Here is an 18886-nt window from a genome sequence, read left to right on the forward strand (position 1 = left end):
TGCGGTTTCTTTTTATATATGTATGTATATATATACATATATATGTGTTGTTACTGCTGGTTCTGTATTTTCAAAGTTCTCATCACACAATGGGTGTACTACTTTTTTTTTTTTTTTTTTTTTTTTTTAAGTGGGTTTGAAATAATGGGAACAAAAATACTGAAACGGCGAGCAAAGCTCCACCGCTGCAGTCATGTGTTTCCAGGGGAACATATAGTGGACGGACTTGTAAACATTTCAAGCATGGGGCACTGCCGGGATGGGCTCGTCGAGCTGTTGCTCGCTGCTTGCCCTACTTGTATGTTACAGGCGTTGGTCCAGGAAATGTAATAGGAGTCAAGTTTAGCGATCTTGCTTAAACACATAGGTCCTGCTTGCTACATCGTTCCATTTGGTTTTAATAATATTTATGCTTTAACAAGTTAGTTAACTCGGAAAAACCAGACTATAGTGGAGATATGAAATTACTCTTTCTTGCCTGTCTTAAACCCAAAACTGGGAACCACACGACAGCTGAGAGAATAAGGTAATTTACATCGTTGTCTAGTTCTTTGTTGAAACGTATTGTTTAGCCTATGAAACTGAATTACACCATAGAAACAAGTTAACTGTTAACCAGGGCTATTTAAAAATACAGCTGTTGTTGCCTACCTTACGGCACAATGGCTGTAAAAAAACAACTGTACTATTATAATTGAACTGCCTCTCTTCTTGTACAGTGGCTTTAGCCGCTGTAACTTTGTTTAACCACCTTGTTTTCCTACCAGTCATCCATAATCAGTGTTTTCTAGATCTCACATTGAGTCAGCAGGACACACTTGCGAGCTCAGAGATCCAGAAGAATTCCAGTCTCCTGCTGATGTGGCAAATCTAGTGTCCAGAAATCCTCCATTTGAGGGTGCACTGGCCATTCATCTGTTCAGGGCAGGCAGACTTCTCTTGGGTAAACATGCTCACTGTCATATGATCTATTTACCAATGGTGGAAAGAGTATACAGATCCATTACTGAAGTAAACTTCCAATACTGCAGTGTAAAAGTATCACATCATGAAAAGTCCTGCTTAAATAAAAGTTAATAATATTTAGCAGCAAAATGTAGGTAAAATCTTAAAGTGAAAATACTGGTTTGGTCCACTGACTGATATATTATTATATAGAGTTTATTTATACTGAAGCATCAGTGTATAAGCTGCATGCAACTGTTGTAGCTGCTGGAAGGGAACCTAGTTTGACCTACTTTCTGTACAGTTTTATATACAGGGACAGAAGATAGATATGCGGGTTTGTCAGATGATTACCGGGAAAGGAAAGAAAAAGTAAAACAATTAAATTTCTTAACAGCGTTAAATCCTGACAACAAAAGTGTTTTAATACACAAATCTCTTTTCAGTTTTTTGACTTTTTCTCTTAGATTTGTGGTCAGATTAAGGATCATTTGAACATTTATTGAAATTAAGCCATGTGAAAAATATTCATCTTAAAAGTAAACCGTCACCTAAATGTTGTTAAGTAATAAGTAAAATATTTCCATCTGCAATGATGTCAAATTGAAATACAAAGTAGCATATCATGGAAATACTACTATCAGGAAAGCAGAAGTACCTCAAAATTGTACCAAAGTACAGTACTTGAGTAAATGGATTTCATAACTTATCTACTATTCATACTTTCTGTAATTTGCATTTCTCAGAATAATAATATACCTGTAAATATGCAGCTACCTGTCATTATGTCATTACCTTTCTGTTTTATGTCTGCTCCTCACAACAGACATCCAAGTACCGTTTGGTGTTATCTTTGGTGGAACAGACATAAATGAAGATGTGAAAGTTGAGCAGAAGCGTGTGGTTATGGAGCAGGTGCTACTGAAAGCCAGGTGATGTTGCTGCAAACATTTTTTTTTAAACACTTCATTCCAAATAGCTCCAAGATCAGTATACAACTTTTAGTCCTTGCTTCAACACATTATACAAACTACACCTTTTTCTAAAATGTTTATTGAAAAGTTTGTTAAAATAACTGCAGCTTTACAGCTTGCAAAAAAAAAAAAAATACAAGATGAAGAATATATTCTGTCCCGTTTGTTTGTTTATATCGTTGTTAGTTAATTAGACATACCATTTGATTAATGAATGTGTAATAGGCTGTTTATACTGGACATTTTTGAACATATCAAATAATTACATTTATTATGGAAATATTCCATTTAGGAGCACCAATTCAAAGGTCCTGTCACTGTGCATGGTCATTCATTGGCATGGCTGTCATGTGACTTTTAAAAGGAAGCAAGCTATCATTCCTTTGATTTCTGTTATAACTGCGCTTGTTCTAAGTAAAATGTCTGCCAAACATAAGGCCTGCTAGCTGTGTTTGAAGAAATTATGTTTTATGAGTGTGACATTATTTTGACCAAATATGTTCGTATTGTTACCATGGTTTACTAACTGAGGTTTGATGCAGCTGTCACGGTGCGTCTTGAAATGCGAGTAGGAAGTAAATGTTACCACTTATGTATCTTAGACAATCTATAATTCCATTAATCATGGAATTTTTAAGTCTTAGACTAAATTTACAGTTTGGCCAGGTCACTAAATGCTAAAAAAAAAAAAAAATGTCCCAATTACTTTAATTGTTGCAAAGAATTTGAATGATTTTTACTGGGGTATCATTTATCAGATGGTAAAACAGGTCTAGATCTCTGCAAGAACCTCCAGTGCCTGCGGTACTGGCATGAAAGAATGAGGATGTGCAGATTGTGTGTTCTCTACTTCCTTAATGAACTTTTATCAGTATTTTTCCTGTGCACTGACATCCGACTGTGCTGTCTATGTTTTCACTGTGATGACACTAGATTGTAGAGCATCCTTCTAGTAAGTCTAAGGGGATAATAGTTTCCTTCTGGGAGAACTGGGAAGATCCAACTCTTGCGACTTCAAACATCTCAATCCATGCACCTCCTGCTGTTAGTACTTTCTCACACAAACCTTCATGAGATTCAGTCACCACCCAGAGCTCGTTGGTTTGTTAAATAATGCACGCTCACACATGCAAATTAATCCTCACCGTTTTTTATTCAGTATTTCCTTTTCCTCATTATATTCTTCCTGAAATTTTGTGCTTTCAAGCCACTAGCAGCTTCTATGCTCTCATTTCTCAACCAGAAGACTTTAGTGTTTTATTGTTGTTTCCACTGCGTCTTCCTCTATTGTTGTCAAAGTTGTCATATCGTATAAAAGGATCAAATGTACTGTCTATATTGAAAATGTCTTTTACAGCAGTGATAATGACGTGTTTTTTGTTCCCAATCAGGTTTGCTGTTGCATTTACTAGCAAACTGAAAGAAGAGGCAGAGTTATTTTTGGTAGGTCTACACTCTTTTTTATTCTGATACACTAAGTGCAGTAGTTTATACTGTATCTATATTAGTGCTCATTTTCAGACATTCTCTCCAGGGAGACATTGGCTATGTTGCATTGGGTTGTACACATGAAAAGCGCCGCAAATAATTAACACATAAAAGAAAAAGTGATATATATTACTGATATAATTAACCACAATTCATTGCAATACATGGAGTAAGTTTTCCAGATGCTGACTAAAATAAGAAAAATAACTATAAAAGTGAAAAACAATTACACTATTAAAACATTACTTGAATCTTGTAGGCCAGAAATAATATTCAACGACATAAAGATATAGAAATGTGTGGCGGTATAGGCTACCGAAATAATCAAAATGCTTTTTATTATTGTGGTCTTTAGGCCTGTCTGTCATTGGCTTATATCGCCCTGCAGTCTCTTGCCCTTGTAAACATCACGTGATGATGGTGAACACATCAGAGTACGTGTGACTGAAGTCCACGGGTGCAGAAAGTGCACGTTTTGATGCCCAAATGCCCTAGCCTTGCCTGCATACCTGGGCTGCCTGCCTGGTACTGATTGTTACGTTGTGGGAGGATTAGGATTAGGGGCAGGGGGCAGATGAGTCACTGTCAAACAACCAATCACAGCAGCAGAGAGTTTAGAGCGTATGTAGGCCCAGCAGGGGCTTTTAGTGGCTTCCCTGTCCAACCATTTGACATGCAGTCTAAACTTTGATGCTTGATGTTTACCTGTGAGAGTTTCACACATGCAGTATGTTTGCAACCAGCTCTACATGTTTACATTTTACAACAACATTTCTGTATGTGCTTTATTGTTGGTTCATCATTATGATTATGGCTGCCTACTATGGGATAAAGGATATTTTAGCATTAACAGAACATTGACCCTTTGCTCAATGAGATCATTTCCTGCACTACAATGCTGTGAAAAACCACTACATTTTATGCTTTATGGTACATCTTTAGACAGCAGGGGCATGACAGCATCAATAACTATAACAGAAGGGCTTTTACCATACAAACACAATATCTTTCCCCGTCCCATAATAGTGTGGCATTAAAACAATATTACCCTGTTTTATTTTCAGATTAGAGTTCAGCCGTAGGCTGCAGATTGAGGCAAGTGGCATGCTTTATCTCTGCCATTTAGTGCTGACAGCAGGCAGATAGGACAGACACTGAGAGGCATCGGCAGGCTTTTTATTGTGACAGAAAACACACATAGGGGATGAATCTGGTATGATAAAATCCAGTCAATTTCTTTTTCATCCCCTCTGATTTATTTTGCAGCACCCCCATTATCTTAGCAACTGCTTTCTTGACTCTCTTTTAAAGTTTGAATTTTGTATAAATATGCTTTGATTTCAAAGAGCGATAAATAGCTCTTTCTATTGTCTGACATAAAAAGACAGAAGCACAGTCAGTAATAATTAAATATAATTTACACAACACTGCCTGTGATTATTGATGGATTTAAAACACTCATGTGATTTGGTATTTGTTTTAATCACAGATTTTTTTTTTTATGTTTTCCCTCCAAAGGTGTCCCAGAGCAGCAAAATCTATGTGCAGCCCCAAGGTATGCTCTGCAGGATGAATATCCTCCCCGATGCTTTGCATCCCTAACTCTATTGAAGTGTAACATTAATCAGCTTTGACATTTTTTCCTCCATTATCATACTGTCTGCAGTACTGAGTTGTATTTGCTCTTGCCATTGGCCACTGTGCCATGTAGGACAGCCCAAATCACTCTTCCATGTTGTTTCCCACCAGTAGCCTTGTTTGGCAAATAGTGTCCTTTCATAGATTAGATGTGAGCCCCTGGGCAAGCTGCATGGCTGAGCCCTGACCAGTGAAAGCTTATTTTTTTTTCAGCTTGTCACCAGACAGTGATCACATTGAAGTGCTTTTTACATGGTGTGTACAAAATAATATTTTGGATGATGAGTACTTTGTTAGAGCTGATGTCCAGTAAAATCTTTATGAAGAGCTCTGTGCCTTTTCTTTGTGTTTATTTGTAAAGGTATCCAGACTGAAGTGACTGAGAAATTCTGCTGGACTGAATTCTTGAGGAGCTCAGGTACTAAAAATAAAAAGTTACATCCCCACACTGAAATGTAAATTCCCTTGTAAATCAGGTTTGGTGGGGTTGTTTTGACCAGGTACACACACACACACACACACACACACACACACACACACACACACACACACACACACACACGTGCCACATTTTGTAACCATTGGTAGCATTGTCCACATCCCTTGTCCCTCTGCCATATTTTAGATTACATCCCCTTCTTACCTCCATTATTAGACACAGTTGGTGTGGTGCAGTGAAGCCACCTCTGGGAGTACAGTGGGGAATGCATTCATACTCCCCTGATATGAAAAGTACCAATAAGAGAGCATAAATTTACTGTGCTGTTTTAAATGCATCCATGCGGTGGTCTCTGAAGTTTTCACTCATTACGTCCGATCTTCCTGCTCCCATTTGAATTGCTCAGTAAATATGTAGTTGCTCCGAGTTACTCGTCTTCACTAACAGCCAGGACTTTAAATACTACATTGCAAGATGATGTCCATCCCAAGTACATTAGCGCTCATGGAGAGCACCGTTGAATACATAGAGGAACAGTTGATTAATAGCTCTCAAGCTCAAGGCCATTTATCACAATGTTTCACAACTGGTGCAAGTGATTCTAATTTTCCACAGCAATTTCTCTATTTTGTTAGACTTGAAATTAGAGTCACTGTTATTGGGCATTTACCCAGATGAAAGCAATGTTCTTTGACTCACAGTTGTTTTTTAGGCCTGTAAACATTGTTCCAGTTTCTGCATATGTGCTGAACTGACGGTGGTAATTTGTCTGAATTGTTTAATGTGGATGAAGGACAGATGCTTTTCATTTCCATTAGACAATTGTTGTATTTTTCTCTCCACTGTGCTTTAACAACACAACACATGTTCAGGATTTTTACTTGTAATTAAATGTGAAAAAGCCTCATTCCAATTAGCTGATTCTGCAGTCTACACTTTATTTTCATAAATGTGCTTTTGTGAGGACAAATGTGTAAAGTTGTCATTAAAAACTGAAAAAGATTTAGTCATTGTCGTTTAGTTTTCAGCGTGCAGCCTTGGTTCTCTGCTGTCTAAAAGAGTAGATGTTGCATGCGCTCCTTTTGAACCTCGATGACCTGCTTTGTCACCCTCAATTATCAGTGTCAACAACTTGGCACATGTTTTACTTATCCTCAAACATAACAACGCAGTCTGACAGAAGTGACTCCCGCAGCAATCTGTATTCTCTCCTGTCAGCTCTCATCCGCCCTTTGTCACACACACACACACACACACACACACACACACACACACACACACACACACACACACACACACACACACACACACACACAACAGGGGGCACCATCCGTTGTGTGTATTGTCTCCTCCCAGATCCTGGTGTATATTGATTTACTTCTTCATCCTTCCATCTGGTGTGACATAAATTAATCAGCACTAAATCGCAAAACGTAGAGCGTATCGTATATAGGGCTGGCTGAATGGAGGTATGTGAGCATTCAGGAATATATTCTCTGTGAACCAGTACTGCAGTGCCTCACTGCAAAAAGCCCTCTAATGGTGAACATAAAAGAGGCAAAGCAATCCTGCCACCTGATTGAAGACACACGACTATACCGTATGTGTCTCTGTTATCCTTTGGATGTCTTGTAGCCTCCAAAGGCACAAACTTCAGTACTGAAATCCAGAGGCTAATGAAAGCCACTCTGTATGTGTCTTTGTCCGTGTGTGTTGTTTTGTGCCCCTGCTGTGAACCTTGTTAGGTAGGGTTAAGGGGATAGAAGAAGTACAGCACAGTAGACGGAGCAGTGCTATTTTAAATCACTGAGGGATGAAGGAAAACAAGCAGGGAGTTGTCTGCTACCTTGTCCAGTTACATGGTTGTCAAGGAGGAGCACGATTATTGAATGAATTACACAGGAAGCTTTTAGTGAGGTCAGTGTATTGGTTAAAAAGGTTAAAAGTGCAATGCCTATTATTATCTTACAGTGGAAGAACATGGGCTTTATCTTTCACCCAGCGTCCATCACTCGCTTTATTTATATTGCAAATGTACACATCTGAGCATCACACCATGAAAATAACAAAAGTGGATTTAGACAAAACCTAAATGCACTTGCGCAACACGCTTTAGACTGTTTGCATAGTTTGTTCAAATTGTAGCCCCCTACCTGTTTTTTGTTTTTTTTCATGCTTGAAAATGGTGTCATGTCCTTGATCACTATACTACCATCAATTTTCAGACTATCGCTTCCATATTGAAACAAAACTGATAGATCACTTATATTTCTGAATACTTGTCTCACACCCAGATTCAGCTGCAGTTATTTAGGCTCTAAACTTTTCTCTGCTATTTAAAGAAAGCTCATTCTTTAAGTAGCCCCGTTTTTAACACATCAGCACAGAAATCAACAAATTGACCAGCCCATAGTGAAACGTTTTGACCATTTGCAGCACAAATGAGACTGCTTCTGTTTGTCCAGTCTGGTTTTTATTTTCTTAAGTGCTGTTGGACAGTCACAGTCCCTGCCTTACTGGTGTGCATCTCTGCTGTGGTGGCTTCATAACTGTGAGCATTGACTCAAGCATGTAAAGTAATGCATAATTCATATTTGAAAAACCAAAATGCAGGCTGTACATTTCATATCTGGCTTGCATGTTTGTGCAGTGCTGATGTAAAGAGTCCATATAATGTAAAGTTTGGACAATGTAATTTCTCTTCAGAACTCGTAAGCTGACTTAAAACTGAACATATACTGTACAGTAGAACTGTTGATCATCAAACCTCTTTAAGATTTAGACATATTGCTAATCATCCTAATATTTCACCTGTGCAGCTTTGCTCATTAATGTGATTTACTGTTTAGACGGAGTTGTCATTCTTTGTGTACTCCCTGCAGACTCTGTTCTTTGTGCCACGCAACTAATTTATATGAGCTGTTCTGATAGAAACAGTATGTGCACCCACATCCATGCCTACAATAACACATGCACACGGACTGATTAAAGCATTAGGAAGATGTTCAGAATTCTGAAATCAAAGTCAAACGAACAAAAACATGTTTTGCATAGAACTCGCACAACTGCAGAGAAAGAGAGAAAAGATTGCTGCTGGCACAGCAGATGATTTGTACAATTTGTTTTTCTTCCCTGAGTAAAGATTAATTGTGTCTCAGATACAAAAAAGGAGTTTCTTTTGAGTTTCTCGTTCGTTTTGACAGGTCTGCACTCTGGTATGACTCCAGCTATCTTACATTACTTTTCTTTACCTTGTTCTGCAGAGATTGACAGTGGTGTTTAACTTAGCTGATGTTTTTTTTCTCCTATTGCGAATCGATACGATAAACTTCGATAAGTCCCGCGGAAGTAAGAGCTTTTTTGACAATCGGCTCCGAGGATCAGGGTCAATGCCCAGACTCCATGTTGTCATTTTAAGATGCTCTTTAATAGCATTAAAAGAGCTTCTTCAAGCCTTCTGATCTGGACTTATCTGGCAGCAGGGGATTTCTCTCGACTGTCACCGTGCTCGAAGCACGTGTTGGTGTCTGTCTGTGGTATTAATTTCAAAATGATTTCCTTTTTATTTTGTCTGACACTGACTAAATTTTTTTTTTTTTACTTCTCTTAAATTGCTAGTGCTGTTGCCAGCACAGCTATCTCAATATTTATGATTTTTTTTTTTTTTTTTAATTTTGCGTCTTTATCAAGCGTAGAAGATCAGGGATTAAAAATTTATTTTCTGACCCTCTAATATCACAATATCCTTATAAATCTATGCATGAAGTAATTTTCTTCCATATATTCATAAGACTTCTACTTCAAATTGCCTTTAAGGTTCCTAGACTGTCTTCTCATGCTTCAGATCTGGGCATGATGCCCTCAAAACTAAAGTAAAGGCTAACTCTTCTCTTCACGAGGTTTTTTGTATATGCCATATGGCGGTTTAGCAAGCTTTTGGGTTGATTGCCATTCAATTTTGTACAGAATATTTATGGTACTCAAAGAACCAAAACTGACCTTGAAAATGAATTCTTTTGGAGCCACCAGACAGGTTAAAATTTGCACTTATACGCAGTAAAATGTGTCAACATCTACGAGATGGATTGGCACAAAACTTTCCAGGTTCATTGATGATGGATCTTCTGACTTCTGCACTCACCATGAAAATTGGTACAGAAGGTCACCGTCCTCTCAAGTTAAATTGTTGTAATTTTTGTGAGCCCTTAACCTTCAGTGCCATGATCAAAATGTATTCAAATGTTGCCATTATTCTTACCAATGCTTTATGTTTTGTCTTTATTAGCAATTTTTTAGCACGTTAACACAATAAACTGAGGTAATACACATGGTAAACATGATACAACAGTCCTTTGTTTATAGTTTAGGCCTTTTGAGCGTTTTATCGATTGTACAAAGGGAGTACAGTGGTATTACCCATTTATTTTTCAGAGTCTGTTTACTTGTAAGAAGTCTGAGACCAACAGGCTGGTGTGTGTGTGTGTGTGTGTGTGTGTGTGTGTGTGTGTGTGTGTGTGTGTGTGTGTGTGTGTGTGTGTGTGTGTGTGTTTGTGTGTGTGTTGCCTTCGTAGTGGAGCTATGTTGTTTGGATCAGAACCGTTATCCTTTATTTGCCTTTGGAGGGTCAGGTGCCACGCAAAAAGAAGTTGGCATTGAGCACAATTGTATGCCTGCCAGTTTCTGACTAATCTCTGGATTGAACCTGAAAGTTGGATGATCAGAGGAAAGAGCTGATTCCGCAGCACTTGATCTTGTTAGCATGCTGTTGTGTTGGCAAATTTTTTTTATCTCGGGTTATTCAGTGAGCAAATTGTCACCCAAACACTGTGGCTCTGTTAGTTATGATGCTGCATTACACATCGAATTGGCTGCAACCTTCCAGTGTTTTCAGCAGACTATTTCCCCGCCGATCAGAGAATTGTGCAAGCACATTAGTCACTGCTCTCTTATTTTCTTCATGACCTTGGGTGATGTATTGCTTTCATTATCTGCTGATGTACTTGGAATGTTCATTATGCAATGTTTTGATATTGTGGTGCTGTATTTGTGTGCATTTGGCTTCTCTCCAGGTGTGAGAAGTGAGCATGTGGATGAGCTGCGTGTCTTCCTATTGGTCTGCGGCCTCAGGAGAGTCAAGGACCCTCTCTATTTGGTGGAGGAATTTTCAGGTATGACATGAAATACATTATGTTTACCATGTATTTTTTTATACGGTATGTACGAGGGGTTGAAGCGTTCACAAAATGTAAGCTTCGGTTCAGTTCGGTACGTTTATTCTTTTCATGTAGCAAACTCAAGTTAACAACTGTATAACAAACTTCTGTCTAAGAACATAAGGAACATACACATTCTTCATTGTCAAACTTTAATTAAAAGAATAGGTTTTCCAATTAGTGCAAACAAAAATATAACTTGAATAAAAAAATTGCCTCCTTAAAGACATAAAGACCGTCAACAATAAGAGAGAGACACTTGCCTGTGTGGCTTCTTATGAGGAGGGTGTGTCTGCATAATGGAGCTTTTTATCTAACACTCCAAAGTTATACAGGGGGCAGTCACAGTCAGGTAACTTTCAGTAGCTCTGAAGGTCCGTCCATGTGTAGTAAAAGTTGTGAAGGCTGTGTTAGACAATTCTTTTAACAATTCCTCATCGTGACTGTTCATAAAGTTTAGGAATTACTGCACAGCTCAAGTACTTCATCATATGCTGACCCCACATCCTCCATAACTGCGTAGGACTGTATGTGTTTTACTATCAACACCCCTCCAGGCTTTAGTTCTGGATTGTGCTTGTGTCTAAATCTTCATGGAGAGATTGCTTAAATGCTGCGGGGAGAAGGAGTTGCTCTTTCCTACCCGAGTCTCTCCTACTTGCACTGTCATGGGACACACTTGGGAGATGTTTTCCTTAAATGGTTCATCATATTGGAAATATTGCCGCTAGCATAAGCAACACTTGTTGCACAGTGCTTGCACACAGTCGCCATTTTATCCACCACTTTTTCTTTTTTTTTTTCCATCATCGTCATAACACTAAACCCGTAATGCGCCCATACAGCAGACCGAAACAATGCTTGCGGATGTTTCACTGGGTTATGGTGCAAGGCTTTTTTTTGCCCTAATAGCTATTTGACATTTTTTTCTGAGCATGCCTCATAGCTTATTTCAAATGAACCCAATAACAGACATGCAACAAACCGAATTGGTCTGATTTTCTTTTCTTTCCTTTTTTTTTAACCATCCCACCCTGACTATCCACTGACCCTTAAAAACAAAACTAAATCAGTCAAGTAAGATAAAAAGGTTCTGATTTTTCAACTAGATTAATCTTAATGTTGGTTAAACCATCGAATGCGAAGCCTTTCTGAATGTATTTCTGTAGTAGCCTGTGGATGAGGCAGTGTCCTCATCAATTAGGAATGATGTTAGATCTCCACGGTTGAGTTTCAACTAATTGAAAATTTATGTGAAAGTGCAGTGAGCTTGTTCACACAGCTCATCTTGTTGAGCCTTGCCTTTTAATGGTGTTTCATTTTATACTTTTTTTTTTTTTATACATTTAATAATTACAGCTGTGAAAATTGCCACTCATTGACAGGAGTGGCCTATATTTTTAAATCATGTATTTTATGTGATTTTCAGAGAACACAGTTGAGGTAGTAATAAGGCAGCACTAGAGGGCGTCAAATTGCATATTCATATTTGGGTGAGCTAGATGTTTGGATTTTCATGTGCTGTTTCTTTGATTGAAAGAGTACTATCCACATGCTTAAGAATTACAGCATATAGTGCACTAAGAAAATATACCAGTAAAACAGTTATGCAAAAACAGGTTTACTTCTTTTGAGAAATTTGTTGCTGCTAATTTTTTCCCCAAACTGTCGTGTTTTTGTTTATACTGCCAGTTTTATGCTGTTTCTTTCAGAGTGGCATTGTGAGAATCTGCTGAATGTTTTGATCATTATTGGGCCGAAGGTAAATACACAGTCATCACACATTGAGTCTCTTTCTTTTTTCTTCATACCTGCCATGTTTCATCCTCTAAACCGTGCCTCTTCGTGCTGTTGAAATTATCTAGAAACCTTTCCTGGGAATTCAGGCAGCCTCTAATTGGATGAAGCAGAGATACAGGCTTTAGCCGTTTAGCTGGAATTAACGTGCAGCGCTGGAAGGAAATGTCTTCTGCAAACTGGGGGCGAGTCAGCAACAGCAGCGGTCCTATTTGTTTTGTTTGATGCACAGATGCATTGCCCACTCCAGATTAGCACTTGCCTTTGATGACCTCTAAAGAGCTACCTCATTTTAATACGTGTAAATGGGGATACATCTGGAAATGTAAATGAAAGGCAAAGCAGATTTTAGCCCCATCACCCACCATCATTCTTCTGGCCTGTGCATCTCCCCTGATATAACATAAAGGCTACATATGGAGCTTCATGTCCAGCAAGTCACATAATTGGAAAAAAGCATTAGCTCTCATTGCCTGCCATGATTTATGACTTTCATAAATCAACCAATCAAAATCAAATCAGAGGAGTTTTTAAACATTTACTCTAAAAGCTTTTTTTAAAGCTGATTTCTTATACTACAATTTCTGTCTTCTTGGTCCTGCAGATAGTTTTATCCCGGCCAACGGCAGGAGCCTCAGTGCTTTGTTCTTTATTTTTTCTTTCCTCCATTTCATTTCCAATCTCTCACTCATTTATTTCTCCTCATGCTTTTCTTCATCTTCTCTTCCCCCTGACTTGCTTTGATATGACATCAGTGTACAGTACTTTAGCGTCTGTTCTTTCTTTCTAGCAGTGGTGTCAGGCAAAAGGTACGTTCTGCTTTAGTTTTGCTCAAAAACAACTCAATTAGACATGGCCAAGGGCTTATACACAGCCTCACCGCAGCTTCTTGCTCCGCTCTGCTTTGTTGTTGTTGTTGTTTGATGAAATGGTTCAGTGGAAGCAGAGACGTGTGATTCATCTCGACACCCCTGTATCACAGCGGAAGCATGCTTGTTTGTCTGAGAAATGAAAAAATACTATTATTATTATCATTATTATTATTGTAAACACGTAGGACCGCCAGATTATCCCCATGTTAATTATAGCGTTTTACCTTTGGTTAAACTTAAACTGTACTGAACAGATTGTAAGAAATAAAAGTATTGTCTATAAATACAAACAGGAGGTTGAAGGAGACATGCGTCGCTCAGAATGGTGTACTATAAATCCAAAGCTACTTCATTCAAGTAATAAGTGCTCTGGCTATACAGCATCTGTCATTAAGAGGAAAATTCAGGTCAGTTTGTCAGGGATGACACATCTCACTCCACTGTAACGGAGCTTTATCAAGCACCACAATCTGCTACATATTCTCCTTAATGAAATACATCCAAAGACTGTTCTAAAAATATCATGTCAGATTGTGGGAAGCTTGCAGGATAGAAAATTTATAAAATAAAACAAGTACCTTAATATAGTGTCTGCCTTTGCCTTCGTACTGGTCACATTTCTGGTGAGTCACTATGGGACAGGGCTTAAATCATTTGTGTTTGTCGGTATAGCCTTTATCATGATTCATCCCCTGCTGGTTTTACAAAGTCCACTAAATCCCAGATTACACCAAGATATGAAATGTTTTCCCTATTTAGATCCTTTGACGTTAATGCATGTGTACTTTATAACAAATTCAACATAGATATTTCTTGGCCTATGAACTAAAAGAGGAAATAGTAGCAGCTTGCTTGATGCTACATCTTTGACCTAAATTGCTATGCTTTGACTTTTCCGTGGGCAAGCTAATGCACGCAAATCCCACATTGCAATTAATCAGATTGGCCACCCACCACACCCTGACCCCAATCTCTGAAAATACAGGATTTTCAGAGAATGATTTCCTCATGATAGAAATTATTAATTGTGTCATTGTTTATTTTATCCGTCCGATTAAATTTCCACCGGCATCCTTGAAGACAACAGAGTTGTATGACCGCTGGAAAAGGGGCTTCACGTGTCACACTAATCTTTGTTTTTGTTTTGTTTTTCAGATTGATCCTCTGCTTACTGCTAAAGTGGAAGCTGTTGTTAAAAGGTAAGCCTTCTGCTTCGTTTTATTTTTTTATCAGCTGCATATCTCCAAGAAGAGACTTTGAGATTTGACAGTCCAATTGCCATGATCTTGCTTCTTTTAAAGACTGCTTAACATTCCATTTATCCCATGTGGTGCACAAATACTTCTAAGCAAATGTATCTTACATTTATATGAACATAATGTGAACAGAATGCAAATCGAAGTGGAGCGCCAAAATTCTGTTTGTTTTTTTCATCTGTCCTCCCACTCTCAAGTCTTGGCTGATCTTTCAGTATTTTGCCAAGGGCCTTCACCACAACAAACATCTTTGCAGCAGGAAACTGCCCTCTCTGATTAAGACTTTACCTGGACGCTCCGTGCGTGTCACACATAATGCAGCCGTGTTTCCTACCCTGAGCTTGTCACTGCTGTTCAGCTTCATTCACGCCTCTATGAGCCCTGAGTCACGCAAAACTGAGCTTTGCCACTGCTTCTGCAGAACAGCAGGGGTCTTCTTGGCCCAGGAGAGGAGCCAACAGGAGCTTCATGCCGCAATGAAAAGGTGCTTTGCCATGGTCAACAGCTCCGTCTCTGAGGGCATGTCAGCAGCCATCTTGGAGGTAAATATCTTCAGGGCTCATGGGTAATTGGACAGTGGCATGCCCAGACTTCAGCAAGAACAAAAGTTTAGGAATGGGAATTTGATGTATCAAGTTATTTACGTGGAATTTATTCATCCGAAGTCCTTTTAAAAGAATCGAAACCACCTAAATATTTTATAGTTTTTCTTATCACGCTCTTTGTGGCTTAATCACAATGTTATCTGGCCACCTCAGGGACAATTAGCCAAATTAATTGCTTGACTTCAATGTTCACATCCCTGACTGAACAAAACCTCCAAATCTACTTAATCTCTTTTTAGCATAGTCAATTAAGACAACCCACAGTGGGCTTAAAGGGATAGTTCATTTTTTTTTAAGTGGGGTTACATGAGGTATTTATCCTTCGTCAGTGTATTACCTGCAATAGATGGGGGTCAGCACATCCCCAGTTTGAAGAAGCAGGCAGCTGTACCAGCACAGAAGCTAAGCTATGTAGTGCTGTAGACAGGGTCAGCAAAAAAACATATTTTAGCCACCTAAAAAAGACACACCTAAAAAACATTTCATTGTACACCATATTTAGAATATTTTCACCACTTTGCCTTGCCATCAGACAGCCATTTCCAAACAGGGACTGAAGCCGTTAAAGTGCTCTTTTTAAAGCCACCAGACTCCCTTGAAAAAAAAACAGTAATTTAGCCTCATAGAACACTGGAGTTGCCGGTCTATTGCTCGGTTAGTTTGTTTGTGTTATTGGGGGACTTCTGTCACTTCTGTTCACACAACAGACACACAAACAAACTAACCAATCAAGGCAGCGGTAGACCAGCAACTCCCGTATTCTGTGTGGCAAAATTATTGTTTTTGACATATAACGGTTCCCTGTTGTAAAAGCCTGTCGAGGGTAAGGTAAAGCTGTTATAAATATTCTAAATAAAGTGCCACTTAAACTACTCGTGGCTAAAATACATTTTGACTGACCCCGTCTACAGCCGTACATACTGTAGCTTTGCTTCTTTAAAGGTGCAGCTGCCGGCTTCTCCAAACTGGAGACGTGCTGAACCCCATCAACTGCAGGTAATACACTGATTAAGTACCTCATACTTAAAAAATATGAACGGCCCCTTTTAAAGTCTGATTAGTATGTTACTCTGTTACACTCAACAACTTGCTGAAAGTGCAGTATTAGCTGACAGATTGTTAAGTCTGCACTAAAGAGCAGAAATGCACAGCTGTTACAATTTCCAATGTGCTTAGATGCTTTTTTTTTTTTTTTTTTTTTTTTCCAATTAATGATAGAATGAGCTTGAAGCTTTGCTCGATGACTGTTTAATGCTCTCTGCTCCAACAGGCCATGCACCTTGGTGTACCTGTGTTAGCCAGAGACATTCCAGGAAATGCAGCTGTGGTGCAGCACAAGGTCACCGGTCTGCTGTATTCTTCTCCTCAGGTATAAGATAGTGACTGACCTGGTCACCACATGTGTCTCGTCCTATTAAGCTCTGCAGTGCATAAACACAGTCACTGTATCTGCAGAGCGGATATACTGTTGGGACATTTACAGCTACTCGACTGACCAGAAAAACTCCTTACGGCTAATAAGAAGTACTAAACCATTGACCCAGGACAAGTGAAAGTGATTATGTCCCCTTCTTGCCACACTTTATCTTATAAGTCTCACAATTTTAATGAGAAAAAGTCTTAGCTTTTCATCAGTTTGTAAAACTTTGTACTTTAAATTCTTATCATTAGTCCAACCACTGTAGGTAAAATATAACAAAAGGCACCTCCCTTTGTTATATTTTATTTTTTCTCAGGTGCTTAGATTAGAATCAAAAAGCTTAGCCTGTAGAGACCAAAGATACCACATAATCATGTAGTGATGCAACACAAGCAGTAAGCTGGAAACAGGAAGCCCGCATGTGAACTATTCATTCTGATCTCTATTGAGGCTTGATGCAAAGTGAGAATAACAGGCCAAGGCCAGTTGACAGAGGGCTTAAGCGTGGTGTTCCCAGACAACATGCTGTAGCGTGATGCTGTTGTCATGGCGGAGATAATTCCTCTCAGCACGTGTGCTCAGCTGAGCTGCTGGAAGGGAAGCTCACACAGATGGTTGTAGCAACTTTGGTCGGATAAACTATGACCTCAGCCAGGACTGATGGGCGGAAAGTGTGAGTTCCTCAGCCATCCTCGCAGTGTCTCACAGTCAAAGACTTTTTTGCATGCTTTAAAATCTTCTCCTTTTTTTGATTGACAGTGTTACTAGTTCTCTGCGACGTCAAAGTAATTACATGAGGAGTATGGGTATCAAGAGACGTGTCAAAAGAAACAGACACTAGCACTTGTAAGCTTTAAAGAGAAAAATGGCCTTCCTGTCTGGCTCTCTAATTTGCACTAAGAGTGAAGTGATTATAAGCACTCCGCTCATAAATTGAGCTTTAATCCTGTTGCTGAGGATTTATAGCTCCATACAGAAGAGCTGTTTTCCACCAAGAGCCTCTCCAGACATAATCACATCACTTGAAATGAAGTGAAGTGAAGTGGCCTGTTGACTGGCAGTGGCTGAAACTTTGAGGGCCCATTGGCTCTCTTAAGCGGTAAAAGTTAGCTGCCATGTTTTCAAGGCACTTTGAGTTCATTTTGATGGAGGTTTCTCTCAGGCAGTGGGCCAACACAGGACCAACTACGCCTCCGGATGCTGTGTGAATGCACCACGTCTCTGTCACCATCACTCTTAATTTAATTGTCAGATTTGTGTCTTCATCTTTTCCTCCCTGTGTATCTGTGACAGCTGGTTGGGCAGTACTTCTTAACTGTGGCAGTTGCTTTGATTGTTTTTGCATCTCTTCATAAGCAAATGAAAGGTGGCAACTATTAGTGTAAGTTAAAGAGATCTATTGGACATCCATATTTGGATCTGGAGCCACAAATATCTTCCTTTGGCAATGTAGAGACACTTTTGAAGTATTTGCTTAGGCTTCTATCTGTGTTCTGTTCTTGTGCCTTGGATTATATTTTTATGCTTTAAAAAAAATATCTCCAGGCACCCTCTCTGGTGAGCTTTAAATGGCATTTGGCAGTAAATGAGACTTATTTTGCCTTTATCTTTGCCAGGAATTTGTGCATCAATCTGAGAGGCTGTTGTCAGATCATGAGCTGAGAGAGAGAGTGGTGAGGAATGGAAAACTCTACGTGGAGGAGCATCACAGCCTGAAACAGGAGAGAGGAACCTACCAGCGACTGGTGGACACACTGCATTGAGCATAAGGTGTATACTGTATACTTTCTCAGGAACTAAAGCAGCATGGCATTAAGCCGGTGTTTTTACTTTACATAGGTGCAATTAATACAAGTGTCTTTATTGGCACAAAATAATCCTGTTTTATCTGCACTGACAGACTGAAAATTATGCTGTGGGTCACTTTGAACCAAAGACTTTGAGTAGCAATTATTGATTGCCTTGTTTACATATTTTATGCATGAAAATCTCATGATGTACTGTTATTTATGCCTTAGTATAAATAAAGCAAAAACGTAGATTCTCTGTTTATTCATTCTACTTAATAAACTAGAGGCAAACAGCCCCACTGGTTGGTTTTGACTACTTGGTGATCTGAACATGTTTTCTGTTGAGAGCAAAATCTTTATTTGTCATACTTAAAGAAAATTCTGAAGTTCCCTTTTTTTTAGACGTTTCCACGGTCTCTGCAGTATTTATCCTACCCCATTCATTCAAA

The 18886-nt window shown here is 39.0% G+C and overlaps 1 protein-coding gene across 1 annotated transcript; it reads left to right on the plus strand.

Moving 5' to 3' along the window:
• Positions 1-205: 205 nt before the first annotated feature.
• glt1d1 (glycosyltransferase 1 domain containing 1) lies at positions 206-18728 on the plus strand. The gene is made up of 12 exons (XM_069178163.1): positions 206-526; positions 792-943; positions 1772-1877; positions 3311-3362; positions 4926-4962; positions 5407-5463; positions 10554-10652; positions 12410-12459; positions 14522-14565; positions 15044-15164; positions 16498-16596; positions 18264-18728. Exons 1-12 carry the CDS (start codon positions 459-461, stop codon positions 18408-18410), a joined length of 1032 nt encoding a protein of 343 aa, XP_069034264.1. The 5' UTR covers positions 206-458; the 3' UTR covers positions 18411-18728.
• Positions 18729-18886: the final 158 nt, after the last annotated feature.

Source organism: Embiotoca jacksoni, unplaced genomic scaffold, assembly GCF_022577435.1.
Source record: "Embiotoca jacksoni isolate LCO1_2020_lvr unplaced genomic scaffold, fEmbJac1.0.p SCAF_8, whole genome shotgun sequence".
Classification (NCBI taxonomy): Eukaryota; Metazoa; Chordata; class Actinopteri; family Embiotocidae; genus Embiotoca; species Embiotoca jacksoni.